This window comes from Hippichthys cyanospilos, chromosome 11, assembly GCF_059441005.1.
Source record: "Hippichthys cyanospilos isolate Australia breed blue-spotted pipefish chromosome 11, RoL_Hcya_1.0, whole genome shotgun sequence".
Taxonomy (NCBI): domain Eukaryota; kingdom Metazoa; phylum Chordata; class Actinopteri; order Syngnathiformes; family Syngnathidae; genus Hippichthys; species Hippichthys cyanospilos.
The window spans coordinates 3,780,285-3,807,499 of NC_142379.1; the positions used below are offsets into that span (position 1 = coordinate 3,780,285).

The 27,215-nt window shown below is 39.1% G+C and overlaps 3 protein-coding genes across 4 annotated transcripts; 1 reads left to right on the top strand and 2 right to left on the bottom strand.

Annotated features, from left to right (window-relative positions):
* Nucleotides 1-609: 609 nt before the first annotated feature.
* On the bottom strand, nt 610-4,933 carry nkapd1 (NKAP domain containing 1). The gene is made up of 6 exons (XM_088426848.1): nt 4,798-4,933; nt 4,560-4,637; nt 3,689-3,777; nt 3,502-3,612; nt 3,382-3,435; nt 610-2,119 (listed from the first exon to the last, which is right to left on the bottom strand). Exons 2-6 carry the CDS (start codon nt 4,626-4,628, stop codon nt 1,789-1,791), a joined length of 654 nt encoding a protein of 217 aa, XP_088282974.1. The 5' UTR covers nt 4,629-4,637; nt 4,798-4,933; the 3' UTR covers nt 610-1,788.
* An 886-nt stretch (nt 4,934-5,819) lies between these two features.
* Nucleotides 5,820-21,501, top strand: dixdc1a (DIX domain containing 1a). Of its 2 annotated transcripts, none has more exons than XM_088426846.1 (15): nt 5,820-6,963; nt 11,496-11,656; nt 13,058-13,203; nt 13,573-13,644; nt 13,873-13,926; nt 14,004-14,054; nt 15,659-15,763; nt 15,854-15,907; nt 17,812-17,895; nt 18,499-18,558; nt 18,636-18,794; nt 18,900-18,966; nt 19,073-19,181; nt 20,211-20,319; nt 21,100-21,501. In XM_088426846.1, exons 1-15 carry the CDS (start codon nt 6,941-6,943, stop codon nt 21,181-21,183), a joined length of 1,338 nt encoding a protein of 445 aa, XP_088282972.1. In that variant the 5' UTR covers nt 5,820-6,940; the 3' UTR covers nt 21,184-21,501. The 2 variants fall into 2 exon arrangements, with proteins under 2 accessions (XP_088282972.1, XP_088282971.1); XM_088426845.1 differs by having other exon boundaries at nt 5,821-6,963; nt 17,809-17,895.
* Nucleotides 21,502-22,131: 630 nt separating this feature from the next.
* On the bottom strand, nt 22,132-27,128 carry pih1d2 (PIH1 domain containing 2). Its single transcript, XM_088426847.1, has 5 exons — nt 26,654-27,128; nt 25,781-25,901; nt 24,623-24,865; nt 24,231-24,508; nt 22,132-22,885 (listed from the first exon to the last, which is right to left on the bottom strand). Exons 1-5 carry the CDS (start codon nt 26,834-26,836, stop codon nt 22,751-22,753), a joined length of 960 nt encoding a protein of 319 aa, XP_088282973.1. The 5' UTR covers nt 26,837-27,128; the 3' UTR covers nt 22,132-22,750.
* Between the last annotated feature and the right edge of the window lie 87 nt (nt 27,129-27,215).

Genomic DNA, 27,215 nt, shown 5'->3' on the forward strand with positions numbered 1-27,215 from the left:
TTTTGGCCCACTCACGCTTCTTCTCTTGTACTTTTAACACTTAGATTTTTTTTATCCCTTCCAGCAGCCTGGCAAGTTGATTGAAAAAAAGAAACAAAAAAAAAACAGCCAGACACCTCTCGCCCACATCTCCTGACCACTGTGTTACATTGTGCGGGGGAGGCAAGGAGTGACCCGTGGCGGCGCGCGCCAGAATATGCTTCCGATGGCGCCCGTTCATTAGCGTGGCCGGCGTTCAATTTGGAGGTTCACGGCTCTTAATGGCGTCATTTAGCCTTTTTCTGATACATTAAGCAAAAGTGCTCCGTTGTGGGAGCGGTCGAGCCGTGCAGGGAACAGAGTGCAGCGGTGCACCTACAACCGCGTGAGTTTTATTTAACAAGCGGGTGACTACATTTGTTACCCTTGATGGGGAGGAGGGGGGCAAGACAGGCTCGGGGGCAATAACGGCCTATTTTATGTTCGACAAGGTCCGATTTTTAGATTCTGATTTCGCAGTCTTAAAAATTACAGCTCTGTTTTTTACATCATTTTTAGTCATTTACAATAGGCTCCACTGGACTATAAGGCACAGGTTGCAACATCAGATATTGACGCAGAAAAATGGAAGATTTTTACTTTTTTAATTGAAAACCAGAAGCATCATTCTTTCAACACAGACTGAACATGATTGCATGTTTAGAAATAAGAGCAGCACCAACATATTTAACAAAAAACAGCCACGCTGGAATTGTTAGAATACTGTACCAACAAAAGAGTAACATGCTTGATTTTGTTTACTAGTGGAGAGTGCCCCTGGTGGTGAGTTAAATAGAAGTTCAAAGTCAAAATCAATAGTTTTATAGATGCATCTTCTATCTCAAAGCGTGAGAAAGATTTACGATTAGCAGATACCAACAACCGTGCCTAACAGAAATGACACCCAGTTTGGCAGTGCATTGTTAAAAATTACATTTAACTTTATATGAAAAACTAAATGGACTTTTTGACCTACAATTTAAAAATATATATATAATAAAATGTGTGAGTCTTTTTCTGAATTTGACTCCTTATAAATTACCTTTATTTTAAAAATGAAGACAAGTCTTTCTTGACTTATCTGTAGAATTCCAAATAAGATATGAAGGCAGTCAATCAGAATTAAAAATCATAAAAGATCATAAATATAACAAAATTTGTGACACTCCTGCACTGACAACTCAAGTTTGGCATTACTTGAAAAAATGTTAAAACGAAAACTATTTTGAATTATACAATAATTTCAATTTAAAAAGTCTTTCACGTATGGGTAATTGTGTTTTGTTTAAAAAAAAAACTTTATTTAACGTCATAAAAATAACATTTTAAAAATAAAGGAAGTCATTTCGAAAAAAAGAATATGAGTTTCTTCAGTAAAGAAACTTTTGTCGACAAAAAATACAGTATAAAATAAAAAATGAAGGCGGTCATTAAAAAAGTATTTTCTGGATTTTCTCCTGGAATTTGCTTAATAGAAAAAAGTTTGGATAGAAAAACGTTTTTTTAGACTTCATAAATCAATAAAAATTTTAAATCCAAAAGTTTTTTTTTACTTGTCATATTACTATTGATGTAACGGCAAATCTGCACATGTATAATTCAGAACCAACATTTGGTGAGCTCCTGCGTTCCCATTTATTTACATAACACAAAGTTTTGGAGGTAATCGTTGATCATTGTAAAAATTGCAAAAATAAAATCAAGTTTCTTTTCTCCCGTGATCCAGCCGTGCATCCCGATGTTAAAACGTTACCAGAGAAGTGCGGAGTTTCACAATTCGGAACTTTCTTGGGTGCTGTCCTCGCCCGCCGCTCTCCAGTCCCTCCTTGGTTTTTTTGCCGAGTCGGAGCGTTTGTGCGAATCCTGGTTTTTCCTCTTGCGTTTCCGCCCGTCCTGGTCTTTCCTCTCCCTTTTCTTACTTTTGTGTCGACTTTTGCTCCTGCTGCTGTCGTCGCTGCTGTCCGCCCTCTTCCTCTTTCCCTCCTCGTCTTCCTCTTTTTTCTTCTTTTTCTTCTTCTTCTTCTTTTTGGAGCGTTTGGATTTGGACGATTTACTTTTGTGGCCGGCCTTCCTCTTGGCTGCGCTGCTTTTGTCGCTGGAACTGGAACGCAGGGGGAGGAAAAAAAAATGGTTGGTGGGCATTTTGTAAGCGCTCATAATTTGGGGGCAAATTCTGGTATTTTATCTTATATATTTGTTGCGCGTAAAGTGCGTTTGAGATTTCCCACATTGTGAGCGGTCAGTGAACGCCTCGCCAGTGTAACTGAACGCGCAGGAAGCAGTTATTTATCGTTTTCCTCGCGACACGGCTCAACTTCATTTCGCCACAAATACCCCAAGTTGCGCAGCATCGGCGTTTCTCCGAATTTATGATTATGTGCAGATGCCAAAAGACCGCAATTAACAAACGAGTAAAATTGAATACCTTTGCGTGTTCTCTAACCGGCGCACACAACTCTAAGCCAAATTTTATTGAATCAGCTCCGTTTTAGTAAGATTCCGGTGTGTGAACAAGGGGGGACTCGGACAGTGGTTCGGTCTGCTTATTTCTTTTCTTAAATAATTCCGTGACAACCTCAGCTAACACGAGCAGCTGTTAGCTGCAAAAAGAGCTTGCTGCTAACAGCCACCTGACATCAGCCCTCTTGCTTGTCCAGTTACGGTAATTATTGTTAATTGGAATACGGTTGATGGAATAATTGTATATATGTGTATATGTTATCATATAAAAACACTTTGCTCGCACACCTCTTAACCTACTCACTCACACACACACGAACACACAAATATACACATGCACACACACTCACGCTACGGACATAAACAACTCCTTATATGGTATTATTTTGAAACTTGTAACCGCCTTCTTCGTAATCTTTGGAATAAAATAAGGAGGAGAGCCTCAGAGCACCGGAAGACCCTGGTGCTCTCCCTCTTTTGCAAAAGATCGTGTTTGACTCAAGAGTTTTGGCTTTTCTCCAGTCTCGCATTGATAACTCTGACAACGGACGATATATAAAATTATATATATATATATATATATATATATATATATATATACATACACACACACACACACATATATAGAACACACCACACAGTATGATGCTCCACATCCACGCAGCACACTGATAAACATCCGCTTTAATTAATTTCAATTGGCTCATTGTGAAGAGCCTGATAAGTGTTGTTAATGTGTGGAAAGGGGCTCTACTTGTCTTGCTAGCAAACTGCGCTTTATTAATACTGTGAAAAGAATCCCCGCTGGTGCAATTTCTAAATTCTTAAAACAAATATGAGCAGGCAGGAGGGATTGATGAGAGAAAAGAAATCTTCTAATATGGCGGTGGCGGTTATTTTTACCTGTCACTGTCAAACTCTTCGGGGTACAGCTCCTTGAAACCACTGTGTCCCCATCTGAGAAAAAAAAAAAAAAAGGCTCGCTCAGGTGTTAAAAAAAAAATGCCGGTTCCGGTTGATTACCTGTCGGGATCGTTGTCCTCAAACTCGTAGAGTTTCCGCGTCCAATATCGAGCCTCTCTATCGTCGTGCTCAGAGGGAAATCTGGATAAACGATCGCAGTGCATTTGGCCTCTGGAATAAAATCAAGAAGTTTAATAATTGTGGTTTTGGTGTGCAAGCGGTTGACAGCGAAGTGGCGCTTTTATACCGGATTGTCTTGGTGGCGCTCATGTGACTGTTGTTGGACATTTGGACCTCCCAACCCCGCAACTTCCACATTTCCGACTCCTCCTGGATCTGCAGTAAGTGAACAAAGCAATTTTATACGTATTCCATAAGTGTGCTTTGCGATGTGGTAGAGCATCACACACATAAGTCTCTTTCCTTGCAGCTGAGTACTATTTGTCTAATAATTCGGGACAGGACGAGATCTCATACAACGCCGCTAGCATAATTCAGCCACTAGCTAGCAGCACTCGAGTTCCCCCAAGAAAAGTTGGATGACTTTTCAGAAGCAGTTTAAACCTTGTGCAGTATTTTGTCCAATCGTTTTCCTTATCCACTCTATTTCAGGTCAAAGGAAAAGCATTTAAAGACGGCACTAGGGAGCTGAAATTTCACTCAGATGTTGAAGTTCAATATGGCACAAGCACTTAGTTATCACACTACTAGGAGTGTGCAATTGCTTGGATAAAATACTGCAAGAATTATGCGGAATAAAGTCACTCAAAAATGATAAATACTGCACAAGGGTTAAAGACAAAATTGATTGCATCCTTTGATGCAAAAGTGATCAGTAGCAACCGTGTTATTATGTCAGTTTCTGTTGCTGCTGGTCACGTTTGAATATAGCGGGCTGAGTTAAATGTGTCTTACTGACAACAGGGTTTGTTTGTTTTATATTACATTGTTTTTCTTTCCAAAATCTCGTCTAATTCTCATACTTAACATCGTGGTACATCTCGTCTCGTGGGATTTGACTGTGTTTATTTTTTCTAATACAGAGCACTAACCGCAATGCAATCAAACATGCTGCCTGCACAAAAGCTTCATAAATCTTGTGTGCTTTTGGCTCCTACCTTGTTGTGAGCATCAGTGTGGCGTATTACATTTCGCAGCAGTGTCTTCCCCAGAGTCTGCTTGGACATGATGATAAACTGACACGGCACAAAAGGTACGTTTTAATAACACACGCCGGTTAAATGAGCCTCAATAAAAGAACGAGCTCTAGTTAGATGTTAATTAATCGTGGTTAGCGATTTACGTAGCTAAGACTGTAGACTAAACACGCCACTAACAACAAATCGTGTTACTTACGTTCGATTTGCGGAACCTGTTTAGAAAAGTAGCATAAATTACTATCTTGTGCCAAGTGTGAACTTTTAGATGACAAAGAAAAAAAAGGCTTCGATTAAATTCACATCGCTCGCCGATTTTGTTGCTATTTCCGTGTACGTCGTTACGTACGTTTACGTTAAAGCAAAAACGTGTCATCTATTGGCTGTACAAACTGTCAGTCGTCATATAAGCCAATGAACACAAAGTAGGGGTAAGAGTCTGTTTAAGGTCCTCCGGAAAATTAAAGCGACCGTATCTGCTCAATTTCAGCTCAACCGTGATTGGTCAAAACACGTATGTGGGCGTTGTATTTTGTCTTTCAACCGGATTTGATAATTCATTTGAAATGAGCGCATATCAATCATAAATATTTGTTGTACCTGTCTATAATACATAAGAATCTCCCAAACTTCTTGAAAAAAGTGAACATTTTAAAACTTTATCAGCAACATGAGGTCCGAGCTGCTGCTATACTTCTTTCAATGTAATAAATGTAAAAAAAAATGGGATGGAAATAAATTAGAGACCATAAAATAACACGGAATTCTGCATAAAGCGATACGTTTTTTTTTATTAAAGATTCCCTCAACCATGTGTTACTTTTTCACACTTTATGTTAATTTCTAACTGAATTTGGCCCTGATCCTAATATGGTATAATCATAATCAAGTCACATAAGAAAAAAAAGAACCAAACCACTTGTGTTAGCCATCTGCTCGACATCTGTGCCTTTGTTCTTTCATTTTTCTTTTTCCAAAATATCCTTAATTCTGTTTTAAAGGATGCCAGTCATTCCCTTCCAAGATCAAGAGAACTACTTTAATGTTAGAGAGCCACAAAAATACATCAAAGTATAAACTAGTTTTATAGTGCATTCAAAAGTCAGGATGCCTCATCTGATGCCATCATGAATCTTTCATCCGTAAAATTAAGTTAATATCTGTATAATTAAAAAAAAACGAAATTAAGATAGCTTTAGAAGCTTGGTGAAAAATAATGTGTATGCAATATATTTATCGGTCAATATTTATCATTTCTGGCTCTAGGTTATCTTTTTTTATTTCAACCTCAATTTAAAGGGATAGCTCACCTATTTAGGCATTTTCTGTAGTAAACCGTGATTTTTTTTTTTTTTAATTTAACTTGGTAACTAAAATATTTGTCACCTACAATTAGTATATTTAAAATACAACTTCCTGTCAAAATTGAGATCACATCTGCTCAATTCTTATTCAGAATCCCATGTTTAGATGAGTGCGGCCTTTATTGTAAAGCAATTTTGTGGGTTGACTTCCCCTTTAAGGGTGCACATGGTATTTAGGTTTAATTAGCGTTAAGATTATAAGGCTTCCTAAAAAGTTTGAAAACCCTTACTTTGGATAATCTGAAGCCAGCCATTTAATTGTAGGCTTCTATAAAAGAATAGTTGTTTTTATTCCCAGTAATTCTACCCTTAACTCACCCAGCTGTTTGGCTTGAGCACATATTGTGCTCCGAATATCCTCACCGCATAGATTTCCATGAATCTTTTGCGAAACGCTAAGCGGGACTTCAAATTCCCTCCTCCTCCTCGTCATGAAAGTGGAGAAGCAGCAGCAAGGAGAGGAGGAACGAAGATGAGAAAGGGGGAGGGGGTAAAACACACCCAGGCGGAAAAGAGTGACTGACTGAAAAGAAGGAATAACAGAGAAAGAGGAAAATAAGGGAGGACTACAGAATTTATGCAAATTAGGAGCTACATCAGTAGTCAGAGACACAAATGCATTGTGTGTTTTTGAAATGAAAAGGCAGGCAGAACACAGTGACTGGTGCTGCTGAGCACCAATCGCTCTTCTGTCTGTGATCCCCCCCCCCTGCAGCTTGGCACCATCCAGCCAGGCGAGGACGGGAGGAGGCTTTCCAGAGCTTTTTTTTTTTTTTTTTAAATCGGAATTTGTATGAATATGAGAGAATTTGAACCACGTCGCCGCCAAAGTCGCGGCTGTTCTGTTCCGTAGCGCGAGATTGATCCGGTTTGTGAAGCCCCCCCCCCCTCCCTGCGTGGCTGCTATGGTCCTGACTGAGAATCGGGGCATCACCCGGACGCCGGGCTCCGGCTGACCGCAGTGAGCAAATTCCAGCCATGGGGGCCAAGCAGATGAAATGGTGAGCGTTTTTTTTTGTTTTTTATCACTACCTAACATGCGGCTATAAATGTTAGCATCATGAAGCAGACGAGAAGCAGATGCTCTTTGTCATCAGTGACGTACTGACGAGGAATCGCATCATCCGTGTCACGGAACAAGACGACGGTGACAGCTGAAGCGGGCTGCTCATTGTCTGCCTGTTTACGATGTGTTATCGCTGTGGGTGTGTCTCAGGCAGGCCGGATGCTATTGCCTAGCAACCGCCCTCTCCTTTGACTCATTACCGCCTTCACTTCCATTTTGAGAGCGCATGTTGTCCAGCGATTATGTAGTTAGCTAGTTAGATGGATGGGTAGATAGGTAGGTTGCTTGATAGATGGATAAATAACTAGGTTATTTTTGAAAACGACATCGTGCACTTCCACCCGACTGCCGCACAACAATGAGGCTGATTTACATTATGAGATTCTCCATGCAGAGATTCTGAAGCAATGTAAACAGCAACTCGGCTGGCTGAAGATTCAAAGCCACTTTCAAGTGATGGTCACTGTTAATTTTAATTAATTGCACTGGGATAATTTACATAACTCTCAATTATATTTTCCCAAGCTCTCCTAGGAGAGAGAAAACTTTTCATGAACCCCCACTCGACACACTGACTATAAATAAGATCATCATACATAAAATAGTATACTTAAACATGTATCCTTTTTAAGATTAACAAAAGAAAAAAAGCAATACAAATCAACTTTCAACTGTTAATTATTTTTTACAGTGTTTATACAAGTTACAGCTTAGTCTAAAACAGAAAAAAATTAGCAAGTGCATCAAAGTGCCTGAAATAATTTTAAAAATAAAAGATAACTTCTTATTTTATTGCAATTAAACTTCACGTGACAAAAAATATGCCTTTTTCCCTGGCATCAACCTCCTGCCCCCCCCCAGGTGGACCAGGCCCACTATTTGAGAAGCGCTGCCCAACGTCAAGTTTTTAGGGCAGGCGTGGGCCAAGCTGTGGCCCGGGGACCAATAACACTGGTGTAATGCTTTATACTGTTCTCATTGTCAACTGACTCTACACTCTTTATAAATATAAACTTACGACAACACACACTTATCTACCGCCTCTGCCTCTAATTCCCCACAGCCACAGGCTGCGTTATTACCGTATCTCATGATAAACATGCCTCCAAATAAATTAGACCTGTAACGATCCCCTTAATGAATGAGCAGAATTCATTTACCACAGTAGGAAATATCTCATAGACTCGATATAATTTTCCCTTTAGGGACAGCATCTATTTGTCTGTTTCTTTTTTTTAGAGCCCTTCAGCTGCAGCCACTCTTGGCTGCCAGTCATTGACAAAAAAAAATCATTATAATCCCATAAACCACTGGTCCTCAACACCGGTTTGCGGCCCGGTACCGGTCCGTGGATCAACTGGTACCGGGCCACACCTGAAATAATGTTTTGGAACGGATTTAGTTTCAAAGTTTATTCATTTGTGCTTTGTTTGGCTTGATGTTTGTTTTTTAGCGCCACCTCTGGCCGCTGTTGATATTACATTTTGTAGTGAGAAACATGGTGTGGTTTTGAGAGCAGTCAGTCTGTGACGCACGCGTTGTTTTGTCGCTGTGAAATCTGGCCCATGGATGTCTGTAAATTGTTCTTTCTTTGTAAGGATGTTGATGTATGATCATATGGCCAAAATCCGTTTGTTTGTTGATCCAACAACTTGTGGTTGTGGATAACAAGCTAGCTAATATTAGTTCTAATCGTCATGTTATTTGGCGCTGCCCTGTATGCGTTTAGCTCGTTCGCAATTTCATTTGTGCCTGGTATTTTCCTGTAATTTGCGTACATTTTTGTATATTTTGAACCCCACTGCTATTAACAATAATAGAGCCAATAACTGTAAAAAAAATGTAAATAAAACACAATCAAATACCCATCCTGAACACAAAATAAAAAAATGAGTGCAGCCCCCCCATCAAACACGCTAATACTGATTTGACGCTAATCTCATGTAAATCCTAATCTGAATCCCAATTTCTCCTCTGCGGCGTTGCCCGCCAGTTTTAAAACAAGTTTGTTTATCGAGCGTCTGCAGCCGGCATTAGGAGGAGGAGTTTTGGAGGAGCCAGTTTAGGTGGTGATTGAAGGTATCTTGATGGTGTCATCATGTCATCAGCTCAGACGGAGATTAGGAGGAGGCTGCTTGCTCTGATCCCCTTTGGAGAAACACTCGGGCATAATCACTGCGGCTTCTGATAAGGCACTCACTCACTTGATGGCTTTTTTTTGGAAGGGGTGAACTATATAACCTTTCTCGAAGAAGTTGGATTAAAATGTCAGAAAGATTGGCGAAAAATGGCAACACACAGTGTAACGCTGTATTCTCTCACATGGGACACATGGGGGGATAATAATAATGATGGCGTATTATAGCCTAGGGTTAAACCCCTTAACTGGCTTTGTTTTCGTATTACACTTATATTACTGTGTTGTGTTTCAATTGCAGTGTAGCTGTAGAACAATAGACATGATGTTGACTTTAAGTGTATGTACTAAAACAGAAAAAAAATATGAGCTCTTAGACCTTTCTATTTTTTATTCACATATTACCTAAGAACCACTTTAGTATGGTCGTGTGTGTGTGTTTATCCTAGTTATTCACTTACATATAGTATCATCATTTACAAAGCTATTCATAATTTAACTTGATTGCATTTGATTATTTGCATTGCTTGTTGAAAACTGACCAATTGGGGCACAGCATTTAAAAGCACAAAACATCAGTCAAGCTGCTAAAAGTACATATGGAGCACAATGCCAATTTTAGGTGGGAAATAATGCGATTAGCTAAGTCCCCCCTCCAAAAAAAAAAAAAAAAATCTCTTCAGCTACAGTCCAAATCATGCAACATGTTTTTTGCCACTAATGCAATGCCTGTGGATGTCCTGTGGTTTTATCCTCCACTCCACTTAAGCCCACAGTTTTGTTCCCCCTCTGCTTAGCCTGGGGAGCAAGAGTTGACATTTTTTTTCCCATCCTCTTTCCTTCCCACAGAGTTGTTTTCCCCACACACACGGGGGGTAAAAGGAATCTCCCTGTGAGACATCATCCCACAGTTCATAATTTACAGCAGCTTCATCTTATTTCTGTCAACACAAAGGTAAATGAAGTTGACGGCTTGCCTCCCTCGCCCGCCCTCGAGCTGCTTTAGATGCTCCCCGAGCAAACAAAACACAGTGGACATGCAGTAAACCCATGACCACCGTCTACTGCCAAACACAAGAAGCGCCGTGACTCACGAGCTAGCAAAGTATGTGAAGAATTTCCTGCGTCATGCGCGCATGCCTGTCCGAACGATCGAGTTGCAGCATGTGTCAGTGATATTTTGGAGTCTGGAGGTCCATAATCCCTTCCGTAATGTTGCCTGATCTCCAGTCTCTTATCTGGGATGTGAAGTGGTTTAAGAAATTTCAGGGTTAAACTGTTGCTCATAAACAAAGGAACAGAAAGTTGTGAGACATGTGAGATGTTAACAATGCAAATTTGATCACTAACACATACACACACACACACACACACACACACACACACACATATATATATATATATATATATATATATATATATATATATATATATATATATATATATATATATATATATATATATATATATATATATATATATATATATTTTTTTTTTTTTTTTTTTTTGGGGATTGAACTTGAGTTGTCGAAGTTTTTCTTAACAATTGTATGGCAATTGATCACATTTTTCAGCTACCTTCCAAAAATAAAATCTAACATGATCAAATAAAAAATAAGTAGTAGTTCAAAGACTGTTTAGTACAATTATCTTTTTGCAAAATGGAACTGTTGAACAAAACTACCAATTCTGATTCATCGTTACAGCCATTTTTTTCTTAAAACTTTCTCAAACTTGTAACTTGAGCCGACTGTTTTGCTCTGAAATGGTACGCCCAAAACTATGGTGTATGAACTTGGCTTGGCAAAGTGCACAATTTTTTTTTTTATTTTGTAATTTTCCAATACGTCGTAGAGCAACTTTTTAAAGTACAACACCCCTCTTTGTCTGTCTTTGTGGCAGTGACTATCCTTTAAAAAAATGAATAAATAAATAAAATAATTAAAAAAAAAAAAAAAAAAAAAAAAAATATATATATATATATATATATATATATATATATATATATATATATATATATATATATATATATATATATTTACTATTATTATTTTTTTAAATTATTTTATTTATTTATTTATTTTTCAGCTGACCGCTGACAACGAGGCACTCCAAAGCAAACATTGGCGTTTGGGTGCTCTACTGTATTTAAAAATGGAAACATTAACAATAATCTACCCAGATGGGCTTGATTTATTATTTCCATGCCCCTCCGAGGGCTGGTAAAAACCTATATCAACATTTTATGCGCATGGCTCTATTTATGGCAGCTCATCTGGCAGGAGGCACAAACATTGACGGTGCTGCCTTGCGCGCGCCATCTGTTTCAGCCTCAGCTCAGCCAGCCCCGTACGGTCCCCCAAAGAGGAGTATGCTGTCACCCGCTCCGGCGACACGCCCGGGCAGGAAACCATCCGCGATCAACCTGAGGAGCAACGGGTCGGACCGGGCCAAGACAAATCGGAGCTGATCGACAAGAAGCACCTCGCAGGTCGGTTGGCTCCACAGGACATGTTATTATTAACAGTACTTCCATTAAAGCCGAGACCGTATCTACTGGCCTATATACAGTATTATCAGAAGCGTTGACCTACATTTAATACACAATTTCAGTTTTGCTATTTTGCTGGATGAAGTTGTATTTACTTAATCCCAACAGGCTCTTCATTTTGCAGCATTCTTCTTGGGTTCCCCCTTTCTAGTGCTGTGCAGATTTTTTTGTTTTTTGTTTTTTGCCCTATCTGATTCCATCCCCGGTGTTGGAATGTCACTTTAATCTGCTCAGGGCCTTTAGAATCAGAATCTTAGATTATATTAGCAAAGCAAGCGTTTCTTCAACTTCATTCAAGATTCGACAGTTTCGATGTCACATGCATAGTAACACTACACAATATTTTTTTTATTCCACTCACTTCCCGGAATAAAAACAGTAATACGGCAATGATAATGAGGCACTATAACTATAAGAATAAGATTCAAAATCTGAACATATTATGTAGTAGATGGAGTGGAAGCTGCGAGATAAGTATGAGGATGACCTTGCGAAGTATTATGGAGTTAGAAAATATTATGTAATTTGCAGCTTTCCTGCAATGTGCAGTGTGCAGGAGTTGTAAGATGCATGTGTGTACATTTATGTATTATATAAATACTAAATGAGCAAATGTTTTTTCTAACGGAGCACAGCAAACTAGTTTGTAGTTTCAAATAGTTTCAAAGAAGAAAAAAAACATGTTTTGCAGCCAACTAACATTGATACAACCTGAATATTTAGAAAAATGCATAAATAACTAATGATGACTGAAAAAGTACACTTTTTGTGTTTTTAAATTACATTTTTGCGTTAATATCTAGTTAGCATTAGCTTAAAAATACATGTTTCTTCATTGGATTTACCCAGCGACAAAAAATGCGATACTAGCGAATGCTAACTGAAAATGATCACTTTGCATGTGTTCTGTCAAATTAGGTGGAATTTCTCGATAGCTTGCAGGAATGAAACGAAATGTTTTCAAAGGAGTAAAAAAGAAAAAAAAATCATGCTTGTTAGCTTGCATTTGTGTAAAAAAAAACAAAACAAAAACATGTTTCATAGCTTTGCTAAAACTATGAACTGAGTTGTCTGAGTAAATTAACAAATTCGAACAACTTTTAAAGTACTTTACGTGTTTTTTTGTCAAATTAGCTGGGAATTTTAGTTAACAAGTCATCAGGAACAAAATGCTTTCAAAAAAGAAAAATCAACTCGTTCTACCTAACTAGCATTTGCTCGGGAAAAGCGTTTCCGTAGATTTGCTAAGGTTATGAACCAAAAGACGTCAATTGCTACGTTAGCAAGTGCCGAAAATGAAGTTGGCAGAAAAAGATATATTCAAGGACACTTTGATTTTAGAGGAGGTGTCTCTCTGTGGGCTATGCCCCTCGCTTGGATATGAAGTACCCGAGGAAGAGAAGTCCTGGGAGGAGCAACTGGACGTCCATCAGGAGCAGTTGGAGAAGGAAATGCATGAGGCCAGGAGGATGGTATTCCGCCTGCAGGTAAATAATCAACTATTTTTTTTCCAAACGGGGCCATTTTATATTTTATAAAGTCCTCTGGGGGTCATACGAAATTTATTCCAAATCACAATGCGACGATTAAACTTTTTTTTCGACATTTTTGGATGTTTGTAGGGTTGCACTGGAGCACACCCAATGGGACTTGTTAGTCTGAAACAAAGCCCATAAAATAGGTACATAAATACACATACGGGTATATAAAGTTAATGGGTAAAAAAGCATGTCAATAAATGTGTTCTCACTTATGCGATACATAAAAACATACTAGACCCAGTTGACACCCGATTTCTATTTAAAAAAAATGATAACGAATTTTAATAATGAGAGTTAATGTGTGTTTGTGTGCAGGCTCTGCTCCTCAATGGTTCCCTCCCAGAGGATGACCAAGGTGGATCTGTAAATTTCGGCGAACAACAGCTGGTACGGTGCCCCCTTCTTCTCGCCTCCGCTAACCCGTCAAAACGCAACAGCAGCCGCCACATTCGCCGCTTTGTGTGAACTCTCGGCCCTTCTGTTGTGTTGATGTTCTGCTCTCGTCTGGAGAGCGCAAATTAATCTGACTGATCTCGCGGGCCCCCCTGTCAGCATCCCCCCCTCTGTAGTTCTGACATTATCTAATTAGGATGCTCTTACTGTTTCCCTCTGAAGGTTCTCACACGCAGCCGCCTGGACCAAAGCACGGAAGAGGCCCTTGATCTCAAAGTACGCCAAGTGAATGTAATCAACTTTCTGGATGCCCGTTTTCTGAAAATGTCTCTCTTCATTTGTCCAACTCTTAGCGGGAACTCCTGAGGCACAAACAGGAGGTGCGCCATATTCAGGCCATCAAGGTAAATGAACCTTTCAGTGTCGTTAAAGTGGAAGGGTCGTATTCAAGCAGCAGGCTGTGATGCTGAATTCCCATTTTTGGGGTGAAATCCGATTGGTTTGTTCATATAATGTGACGTCTTTGTGACCTGCGTGTGAACCATAAATGGCCCAAAATTGTCTCGCTTAACGTTAGTGTTTAGAAGTACCACTATGGACGGCCAAATTGAGTACCTGGTGATATTAATCAACACTAGCATGTTCCGCCCCGTCGCTTGTTGGTCTCGTTTAAGTCGGATTACCGTAACCTGGTCGTTCAAACTGAAGTCACGTGACAAAAGATCAGACATTGATCGGTTTCAAGACCACATACCCAAGAGGCCTGGGACGCAGTTGAAAAAAAAAACGATCTTTGTTGTTCAAACAGCCATTAAATAAATCAGATACAGGTCGCCGAGGGGCAAGAAAAATGAATTGGGTCACAGAGAAAACTACAATTGAAAAATTGATTGATGGAAATTGATTTTAAGGATGTGAGCATGTCTTTTATGTTCCTTGTTCGAATTTATGCTTCAGATTGTTCTAATACGTCTTGAGCGACCCGACGGGATATTCTATCTAAAACCAAGCAAGTTCTCTCTGCTGGCGGTTTGACTCATTACAACTCCTCAAAGAACTGAGAACCTATAACCCAATGAAAAAAAAATGACATAACACGCCTTGGCAATGATTGTTTTGATTATAATAGACGTCTTAAGTCGTTATTATGAATATAATGTTGTGGCATGGCGTGGAGGATTATGGAAGGTGTGGCCTCAAATGCAGGTAGGCACACAGGAGGGATATGCTCCAAAATAATAATAAATAAACTGAGTACCGAAAGACTATAAACTCGAGAAATCATCAAGAACGACGAGGGACTGGTAGCAACATTTACAACGACACTTTGACAATGACCCGACAAGAACTGAAAGGAAACAGGAAAGTAAATGCTTTCAAAACGAGCGAGACAGACAAGGAACACCTGGGCATGACACAATAGGAGCAGGGACCTGATTGGCAGACACCAGGTTTATGAGGACAGTGATGAAACACTGACACGAGGGGAACAATTGCATTAACTTAAACACATGGATAAACTACAACTCAAAAGACAATCGAAAAGTCATAAGTGTGCATTTGCTGTGTTATTTTGTATGTCTTTAAGTTTACAGAATTATACATGAATGGACTATCAATAGGCGCCTCCTAGTTGAAGTCAGAGGTTAGCCTGCTAACGTTGCCGTCGATACCGAGGAGAGAATCTCTTAAAGAACCAATCTTTCATAGTTTACGATCTCAATGCCATGAATTGCGCGTGATAGAGGTTAGATTTACATTCTGCAGTGAATTTCAAATTGCGAAAATTTCTCAGTGTCACTGACATATTCACATTTTCAGATCACGTTAAGATTAAATGTATATACACATATTTGAAAAGTGAAGATTTATGCGCTCCAGAGTGCTCTTGTTCATAAAACTTTGATCCGATGGCTATCTCTTCGAGGTTGTTCGTCTCTGAATATAATATATGTGGATTTTGAGTACATGAATACCGATCTTGCGATGTGACCCTTTCGCTCATTAGGATGCCCTGCAACAGCGGCTGTCCATGCAGGAGGATGCCGTGCTGCAGCTAAAACAGGAGCTACTGAGGAGCAACATGGCCAAAGATCAGCTGGAAGGCGAAAATGTAAGACCACTGAAGAGTTTTAGAATTATTTGACCCGGTGGGCTCACAATCACAATCTGAAGATGGCAATTGGTATCATGTATTTTGCAGGTGGCGCTCAAAGACAAACTGAACGAACGTAACAAATTGCTCGGCGAGTATGAGGTATTGTGTCCTAATGTTGGTGTCCAAACTTTTTTTTGTGTAAGATGGCAGGATGAGAGGACCGTTTCAAAAAGTTGAATCTTTCATTTATTAAAGACACTAAAATCACGAAAGTAGCGCTGCAGAATTAATCGAATTTTCATCATAATTACGATATTGGCTGCCGAGATTATTTAAGATGATCCTCTGCGATATTAACACTTAAAAAGACGGCTACGTGCATGCCATCCTACCAGTAGGGGGCAACGTTTCTCACGTTATTCCTAATATATACAGTGCTAGCTGTCTATTGAGACCCATTTTGAAAGATCAGAATGGCAAAAAGTTCGAATGAATTTGTTCTGAAATGACTGAAAATGACATTTTGACTGCTAATTGATTCAAATTTGCTTAAAATTAAATAATGTACTTGGTTCTAAGTAGGCTTCTTTTTTTTCATTTGTTTGCACTCAGCAAGTAAGTTAGCTGTTTTGCCCTGTGTGCCAAGTTTTTGACATATCTTGGGTGAATTTGTTTGAATTATTTTATACCTTATTTATTGTAATTTTTATTATTATTTCTATGTTTCAAGCCTTGAAGCCTTTTTTTATAAAGTGCTTGTTTAAAACAGGGCAATAAATATACGTTTGACCAAACATGATGAATAATCTGCATTAATAATCGTGATTTCAATATTGACCAGAATAATCGTGATTATTATTTTGGACATAACCGTGCAGCCCTACAAGCAAGCAATTAAAACGCAAAACAGCTATCTGTCAAATGTTATAAAGCAAATAGGTAAGGATTTATCGGACCTTGACACAAAGTTCATCAAATAATTTTTACTTTTAAAGTATTTATTCACCAGTGTTGGTAAGAAAAATTGTGTTTTTTTTTTAATTTCTAAATAATTGTACAAATTACAATGATTTGTATATTTTTCAAGAGTTCTACAGCAGATCCGGGCATTTTACGGCCTGCTGGTCAGATATGGCCGGCGGCCCGGCTCTTACGGGCCCGCGAGGAGTTACTTGGAATGAAATTTAAAAAAAAAAAAGCAACAGTGCTTTAAAATGTTGGCATCGTGCATATTGGGCCATAGCCCAGCCCTTACTGGGTAGTCAAAAGTGGTTTGGAATGAGTAAAATAAAACTTCCTTTCAACATTTTCCATTTATAGCGTGGACTTTAACAGCAGTGCTTTTACTTTGCGACCTACCGTTTGCATACACATATTTGTCCGAGTCTGTGGGATTAGCAACAAGTCATTGTAATGGTAACCCTTCAAAATGTTGCCAATGTCAAAAAAAAAAAAAAAAAGAAAGGTGGATGCTGAAGGAACTCCAGGGAGTAACTCAAGATTTTAAATAAAACAAACAAGAACAAGAAAAACAAAACAAAACACCGAAACATATTTAGATTTTTTTTTCCGCATTGCTTGGCAGTTGGGACAAAAATGAGTTACACTATTAGTGGCATACAAAGACCTTGTGGATTATTAATAAAAAGTTAAAAACGGAAAGCAGTCTTGTGTTAATGTTACTGGAAAATTATTAAAATTTTGCAATCCAGTTTCACTGGATGAATAGGGTTTTTTCTCGTAAAACAACCACAATCTCTCATTATCTAACAGTATCATACTCTCAGTAGCTTCTGTAAACAATGGCATTGACTTATTTTGCTTATTTTTTCAGAGGAAAAAAAATAATTGCCCACTCCTAAACCAATTTATATGTTGTTAGGTAGTCCTATGGGCCATGTTTAATGTTATTTTTAGTAAATGGTACAAGCCGCTGAAAAATGCGCAGCGGGTCGCAAATGTCCCCTGGGCCACAGTTTGGACACCGCTGCATTAATTTATCCTCAAGGTGTGTTTTGCATATGCATACAAATGGCTTTTCTTTTCTTTGGTTGCCATAGCAGCAAGTCGGAAGGAAGGAGAGGATACTGCAGCAGCAAAAGCACGACGAGACTCAGCACAAGGCACACGATGTTTGCCACAATCGGGTAAGTCCTTCAAAAGAACATGATGTAAATAGTGAGAGAGCCATGACCAAGTCTGCTTCATAGTTCTGAAGTTCTGGTTTTGCGATGTGGACTTGAAACAAGAGGGACAACTTTGAGCCCATTTTTTTGCTTGCATAATCATAGGGCCGCACTGCAGCTATCGAATAATTTGCCATTCTTATATCATCCGGTATTTGATCAAAATAAAACGTACATTTTGAATACAAAACACCAAACAGATTTTTGCGTGGTGACAGTGTAGAATTTAGTGCCACCTAACGGTGAACCAAGAGATTGCAATGATTTTTAAGACTACGGTGTTTCGGTGAAACATGGCAGCCACGAAATTTATAATGTAATTACAGATTACTAGACCTACGATTATACAAAGAAAATTATTGTTGATTTTATAGAACATATATTTTGCATATTATTCGACTTTATTGTGCGTTTCTGAAATGCATTAGTTTTGTTTGCCACCATATGTCGTTATATCTTCTCCAAGATCTGTTTGACACTTGTAATCATCCAAAATGTAATGTTAAGGCATTGGAAACCACATTTTCTTCTTATCGAATTGTTATATTGTCTTCCTTGTGACAGTCATTCAGGAGTGAAAGTGTTTACAGCAGCTCCCCTCCAACATTTCAGCACAGTGCCCCAGTAAGTCCTCATTTCCTTTTTCCAAAACATTCGCAGCATGTTTCCATAAATCGCAAAGTCATCATTTAATGTCGCAGGGTGAGGAGATGCAGCTGGTGAGGGAAGCCCTGCGCAGTTTGAGAGACAGTTTCTCCGGTCACGACCCCCAGCATCATACCCTGGACACCTTGGAACAGGGCGTGTCAAACCTCATGGAGCGTCTGCACTCTGACGCCCAGCGACGGCACAACAGGGGGGTACGCTTCGAAATACGCTACAAAGGCCCTTTGACCTTTTGTCGGTTTTGACACAGGTCAGTAATGCCTTGAGAATTTTCTGACAATTACGGGACTGTCTTCCAGGAGGAATTTAAATCGCCCGGCCGAAGAGCAAACTCTTCAGACAGAGACTCATGGCCACCAAGCTCAAGTGAGGCGCGCTACAAATTTTTCTTCAGTCTTCAGCAATTTTTTTTCTGTATGATCGCTTCGCTTTGTAGAAAACTATTCAGTGTTTTGTTTTTTTTTACTTGCAGAAATGGCACACTCTCACAGCAGTCCAGGATTGGATGGCACTGTGTCAACTAAAGTGCTCTACTTTACCGATCGCTCCCTCACACCTTTCCTCGTCAACATACCCAAAAGGTAAATTACATATATATTAGGGCTGACGGTTAAAAAAACGTCCATTCCATTTCATTTTTATGACAGCTCAATTCTTCTAACCCTGCAACCAAGAGAGAGAGTCACAGGCACTTTCACTTAGTTCGATTTTAAAAAGTTGCTTGTTTGGAAAAAAAAAAAAAAGACTTTGCAAAGGCAAGTTCTTAGGATTGTTTTTCTGAGATTATAAGAGAAAAACATTTATTGTTGAGTCAGGATTAGTAGTTTAGTTCAGCAGTTATATTTTACAGGACAAGAATCATATTCAATGATCAAAGAAAGCAAATAAAACAGTCTTTGCAACTATGTATTTTTTATTTGATTATTTTCGAAAATTCCAAGACAAAAAAATATTAAAAAATTTGATCATCTCTATTAATCATCATTGCAAGTTTAAAAAAAATGCTAATATATATATATATATATATATATATATATATATATATATATATATATATATATATATAATTTTTTTGTAACAATTTCATTCTGATTCTGCGAAGAATCATCATACTCTTCTGTCTGAAACAGTTCTATTATTAATCGCAAGGTCAATGTTTGAATATGTTAAAATAACAAACCCCCTTTAGTTTTTTGTTTTTCTATTGAGGCTTTTGGAGAAACAAAGATTTATCACTTGATGCTCTCCGAATAAGCTTCAGTGAAGCAAGCTTGACAGCTCATGGTTGTGGCTTTTTGACAGTCTTTTGATGCATTTTCCACCACGCACACTGACTGTATAATCTTAGGCGTGTATAAAATGTTTTGCTTTATTATAAACTTGAATTAATAATATCACATCCTGCGATTGACTGTCATCCAATGAGTCCAGAATGTACAGCAGAATGTTCACAAGAAGCTCGATAGAAAATGGATTGACTTTGCAAAATATGCTAAAAATCCTTTATATTAAGCATCATTTACAGTCAAAAAATCCTCGTCGGTTTCCGAACGCTGGGTCCATGAAGGAAGAGATAAGGATGTTTAGCGTCTGGCGCCGTGTCATTACAGGCTGGGCGAGGTGACGCTGCGAGATTTCAAGGCCGCCGTGGACCGTCAAGGAAGCTTTAGATACCACTTCAAAGCGCTCGACCCAGAGTTTGGCACCGTGAAAGAGGAGGTACGTGAGGAAAAAAAAAAACTGCAGCAAATAGGATGACCTGCTGCCAGTAAAAGCGTTGCCTGGTTCATGCCATTCAGTTGATAAAACATAACCGCCGTTTTTGGTTTCTTAATTTTATACAGGGCATCGTTAACCCTCCTGCTATGATGTGGGTCATATTGACCCATTTGTGAGTAAATGTTGAATGCAGTATAAGCCTTCCAGTTAGACTACATATAATCAACATATCCATTCAAATTGGCATTGGCATACTTTTTGAAATTATTTATATTTTTGCAGCTGTTTTGATAAATAAGCAAAATCTGGGTCAAAATAGCCCATAAATATTATTGACTTTTCTGGATGTCACATTTGTGAGCAGACGCACACACACACACACACACACACACACACACACAACTGTTTGTAAAACTTTTCCCGGGTCAAATTGACCCATGGCGTTATTACCATGTCAGAGAGAAAAAAAATCAACACAAATAAATATTGCAGTTGTTACTTTGTGAGTGGGTTGAGAATAAAAAACATTTTAAAAAAAATTAAAGTTTTGACACATACACACCTCCGGGTCATATTGACCCAGAGACATTATTGCTTGTTCTTGAGAAATGAACATAAATCAGTAGTTCAAACAAAATATTGGATTTGAATCATACACATTCCAGACACATTCGGGTGACTAATAAGCTCCGGGTCAAAGTGACCCAGGGATATTATTTGCTTTCACAAACAAACAAAGGATTCACATGAAATAAAACCACTTTGGAATTTCTTTTGCAGGTATTCCATGATGGTGCCGTGGTGCCTGGCTGGGAAGGGAAGATTGTAGCGTGGGTGGAGGAAGACCACGGGGAGAGGAGGTAAAGAAAGAAAGAAATAAAACATCCTCAGTTGTGTTCACCGGAGCAGAACTTGACTGAGAACTCTTGGGACCAATGGACTGAAATCAAGTGTGGGAAAGTTTCATGTCAAGGAATGCTTGTTAGACACTGTTTACACTTGGAACATGGACCTGAAATCAGTTAATTTGATGGAAATACTCCTTCATAAATAACAAAAAATATATTGTAGTATAAAAGACAGATGGATGTTCACTGCCATTTTCCGCAAGTTCCAGATTGCCAAATAGTGGATGTTTGCCACTCTTCACTTTCAGTGTTTTAATAAACGTTAATTATTGCATGCGTCATTGTGCTGTCAATTATTCCGAAGATGGACGGTATTGACGAGGCCCTCGGAGCCATTACACCTACGCTCCATTAATAAACAGAGCCAACTAATTGCTTAATAGAGAAGCACATTTGCGGCAGTGACTCAGCCCACGCAAGGCCAGAATAACATTCTGAGATTGTGGTAACCTGCCATGATTTAAAATGTGATTTTACTGAGTGACGGAAAATAATGTGTTTATATCTGACGTATGGCAAAACTGATAAGACTTGTTTTTATTTTTGTCTTGCAGCAATGTTTTTTTTTTAATTGTATGCGCATGTATGTGTTTTTTATATTGTATGTGTGGCGACACATACACAAAAAAAAACATAATAAAAAAAGGTTTGGTTTTAAATTTGAGCTCACTGAAGCTAAACACGATAAACTTAAAAGAATGATTAGCCATATTGGTTAGATTTTCAATCTATTTGTGTCCATGAATCGTATTAAGGCCCTGTTGTTTTAGGTTCATCCCCAAACACAAATTCCTCCTCCGACGCCACAGTATTACCGATTTTACTCGCAATTGTCACTTTACGAGGCACGTTGGCGTGGGGTGTGGGAAAGGTGGATCCAAAAAAAGTCAGGGGAGCCGGGAGATGTGCTATAAAAAAAAAAGGTTTAATAATACTGGAAGCAAAAATCCAACAAAGGCAAAAAATGAAGGTGAAGTACATCACTAGAGACGGAAACCTGACCAATGGGAAGCAGCGGCGGGGAGACAAAGGGACACACGGAAAAAGGACACACAGCTACGGACTACAGCAAAACCTGGCAGTTAACTGCAACTCAACTGGGACTTAAATAGACAGGACAATAATTATGGCAAATACAAAACAGCTGGATGGAACGAGAGGTGGGGGAAGCTGATTGGCTGAAACACAGCGCTGGAACACACGGGCAACAGGTGGAACTAATCACACTGATACGGACAGACGTGAGGAAAAACACAACATGAACCCAAGGGTGAAATCAACTAAAATGCCACAAAATAAACCCACAACAGGAAAAACCCAGACAGAACGTGACAGTAATTTAGCTTATGCTGCTAATCAGAAGCTAATACCTTTAGCTATTGCTCATAACGCTAATATTAATCTGCCTCTCATAACTTTACTTACCAGTGCAATTGACTTAGATTTTATTCTGAAAAGTCAAAATTCTGCATTTCCAGTATTTTATTTGGACTTTAACACTGCTCTTTTCCAGTCCAGAGATGTCACAAAATATCCGCTGTTACGGTTAGCCTTCGACTTTGCTTGTTAAATATAGCAACAGCGCTGTTTTCATTGACAATATTTGGCAAATCCAGAAGCAGGTAGTAGATGTCCTCCACCTCTAACAAGATGTCATCCTGTACAGAAAAGCAATGTTTTCATGGCATCATTAATATGTTTTGCTTTATCTTCTAGGGTGACCAGGTGTCCCGAATTTAGCCCTGAGACCCAACGGCATTGCCAGCCCCATTGTTTCATCATATTGATTTATGCGATAAACCAAAAAGGAATTTAAACTCTCGTCATTCGGGAACTAGAAGTACTTCCTGGTTCCGTGTTGAAGAATCATGGTAAATGAAATCAGACCATAGCTAGCTGAGATTTTTGACAGCACATTGCTGATGTGTGACAAAAAGGTATAATGTGCCAATTGATTTTCAGTTTTATGAACAAACACAAAAAAGCGCTTGCGTATAACAACTGATAAATTTGTGAAGAAGCAAACGGAAGCAGAGTACTACTGTACTGACGCAGTTGACTGGTTTGCATTCAATGCCCACTCACAAAGTAGGACATCTCAAACATATTTTTTGGACTATAAGGCGCACTTAAGAGTGTTTTAAGTTGATCATAAATCAAAAGCGCGTTTTATAATCAGGTGCCCCTTAAGTATGGATGTCCAATTAAAGTTGAATAATGTTTTGTTTTGTTTTTTTTTTTTCCCCAAAGCATTACAACCCTGTGCGCCTTATAAACCAATGTGCCTTATATATGGAAATTTCCAAAATATATAGTTTGGATCATGGTGAGTGCATTGGCCACATTAGCGCTGTTGAGCTGACATCCGTAGTACGTAGCACTAGCTAAAGCGACAACACAATCAATGGTGACAAGATTGAATAGTGGTTAGCTTTGTTATTAAAAGTTCCAAGTTACAATTACTGTATTTTCCGCACTATAAGGCGCACCTAAAAGCCTTAATTTTTTTTTAAAAAAGCTGATGGTGCGCCTTATAATCAGGTACGCCTTATATATGGATCAATATGCAGATTGGGATTGGTAGATGGGGAACGAAGTGATAAAGTAAGCTTTACCTGTTTCTTTTGTGTGTTTACAGTTGAACAAGGTTGCTCATATTGACATTGAGTTATTATGCTATTGAGAGTTTAGAGTTATTATTTGAGTTATTATTGTTATTACTTTAAGTATTACTATATTGTGATTGAAAAAGTTTGAAAATATGTCATTAATTGACGGTGCGCCTTATAATCCGGTGCGTCTTACAAATGGAAAAAGTTTGAAAATATGTCATTAATTGAGGGTGCGCCTTATAATCCGGTGCGCCTTATAGTGCAGAAAATACAGTAATTGCATGTTTCATTTTCAAGTAACTCGTCGTATCCCAGTTTTTGCTTTTGAAAATCCGGTCACCCTAGCCCAACTATGAGGCAGTTCTTTGTAAGGATCCGTATCAGGCCTAACCTTGGACATCTTGAGCTGCCACTCTGACATGGAGCTAATCTTGGGCAGCTCCACGGTTAGCTCCAGCTTGGAGGGAAATCCCTCGGCGCGGGGCTTCACCTCAAGTCGATACTCGGGCTTCTCGGGCCGCTCGAACGTGGTGGAAGAGATTACCTCGATCAAGCCCTTCTTGCGAACGGCGGGCCGACAGACGAGATCAGCCGGCGGCCCCGCGCCGTCGTCCTTGTCCAGCCGCAGAGAGTTGATCTGCCGTAGAAGGGAGTCCGGGCTCTGACCGGCTGTAAATAAAAACGTCTCGCTTGTTATCGACGACGGCGGCGGGAAGTGAAAGATGAGCTCCGACGCGAAAAGGCCCGCAAGCGGCTTGTCGGGGCGCTGACTTATTACCCTACCCGCATCTGACTGTTTGTCAGCGGTCAGTCGTTGCTGTTGGAGGCTGAGGCGGCGGCGCAGGTCCTCCGGGGCGTTTTTGGGGCAAAAGCTAACCACGTTATACTGCTGAGACAACTTGAGCCCGTGCTGCTGCTGGGCGAAACTCAGAGCCAACATGTAGATCTGGTCCATCCCGCCTTTGTCTTTTTTACAGTCCTGCAGGACTTCGGGGTTAAACGCTATGTCCAGTACAGAGTAAGCACCTGGAAAATGATACACAGGGTGAGGAAAGTGTTGTTTATTTCCTTTGTACAGCTTGCTCTAAATCTGAACAGAAGTACAAATTGTTTTAAGTATCAATTATGTACTAACTTTTACTTTTTACCATTATTTGTACGCCCTTACTCCTCGCTTTAGTAAAACCGTGAATCCAGGCTGAAATAATTAAGGGAATAGTACAATTATTAAGCCATTTTTAAAAATAAAAGGTTTATAGAATAGAATACCTTTATAGTTGGTATACAATGAAATTGCTCTGATTGGTGGATATAAATAAATATATTTTTGATTTAATATTTTCCAGACACACACATTTCCTTATGTACACTAAAAATGACATCACATTTACTTAGAGCTCAGGTAACAACCAATCACGGCTCAACTTGCAAATGTCACATGATCAAACCCAAAAAAACAGGTCTATGAATAGTGTGGTGCCATTTTCACTCCACAGCAAGTAAAAATGTGTTTTAAAATGTTAAAAAAAAAAGTCGATCAATGAATTAGACTTTATGTAATATTAAATATTTACTGTCTTAAGTACACACTTTTAAAACAACAAAAAAAACATTTAAATACAGTACACTGCATTTTCTATGTTATATACTACATAATAAAGTTGTGTGATAAATAAGGGGTGGTGACATATATAATATATAGCATAATATTCATTATCACTGTATTGGCCCCAAAAGTCAAGTCGATGGCCAGTCCTGCAATGTTCACAATTCATAATCATACATAAAAAACACAATACAATAACACTGTTAAATATATATGACTTCACTTGTTCAAATATTCATATATTATTTTAATGCCATTCTAATGGTGTGTGTGCAGGACATGCAAACATTAGAAGTCCTTTCTTCTTCACAGCTTTGTTTTTATAAAGCTCTGACCGTCATCTGTGTGTGTCTCCAGGCTTCCAGCATACACGGGTAATGGTTTGCTGGGATCCTGGGATGCTGGTACGCGCTTCCAGCTGCATATGTTAATGTACAGTGAATCTCCGTGTGGTTCCTGATGGGGGGGCACACAAACCATGACAAACTGTAAAGAAAACAAAGCTAAAACTATAGGTAGTATCCAAACTAAAGCCCATTGTGAAGTGTGAAAAACAGAAACCAAATATTTTGCAGCCAAAGGTTATTATTATTATTATTATTTTTTGCAGATTTTTCACATAATGGGGGTTTGTGGCGCTATGGAGTTGAAATATTTGTAGAAATAAAAAGAGAACCAAGATTTCGGCCTCTAATTTTTTAAAGACATTTTTCTTCTCCATGTACAATGAACAACAAACAGCACAAAAATCGTAACTTATACTTAGTGGTCGCATTCTTTTCGCCCGTACTAAAAGAAGAACGTTCTCTGATGGTAGGCTGCATTAGAAATGTAGGGAAAAAAATCTAAATAGCTCATCGTGTTTCTACAGAAAAAAGCAAGTGGCCCTTACATGTCTACTTTTGTGTTTGCGGTCCTCAGAAGAAAAGGTTTGACACCCCTACTTTGGACATGGTTTTATCATGAACAAAAAATGGAGATGACAGTCCCCAACTACGAGAACTAGATCTAGAACTAGAAAAAAAAAAAAGTTTTTGACTGGCACTACACATTCAAACAAGTCATTTGTCATGAAAATATTACTAGCGGTGCCATTGTGTAGTTTTTGCCTACGTGTGACGTCATGAAAACTCATAGGACCCCTCTAATGAGCTCCACCTGCGAAGTCCATGCGGGTCAAACTCACGTGAGAAGTTGTGGCAACTTACCGATAATTCGGTACGTATGCACGAGTCGAGCTGAGGTGGAGCGTTGTATTCCATGCCGGATTTCACCTGTTTCTGGACGAAGCTCCGGTACGCTTCTGGGTCATTTTGGCAAAGGTCGTCCAACATGGACCACAGCTGGTTGACCTGCTGAAGAACATCTCCCGGGCCGCCGGCGGACGACATTTTCAACCCAAACGCTAATTTTAAGGGTAAGTCGCACAAAAACACCAACTGTCTATTAGCGCACGCTTTCTTAAACCTCAATATTGTAAAGCCGTTACGTCATCAACTGCCGTCAACTCCCGAAGCTCACGTTTTCGCAAACTTATTAAAATTGGCAAGCAAGAAACAAATAGTAGCTGCTTGCTATGTCACCCCAGTAAAAGCCGTGGTTTAATTATAATTGAAATAACTCAAAATATCCCTGTGTACTGGTATCTAGTGGAAGCGATATGTGTAGTCCAGCTGTTTTGTTTGTTGCTATGGAAACTGGCCGAGCGTAGGTGTTGCAAGAGCGCCACTGCTGGCCAAGGGGAGAACTGCGACTCAATAATCCTCTGAC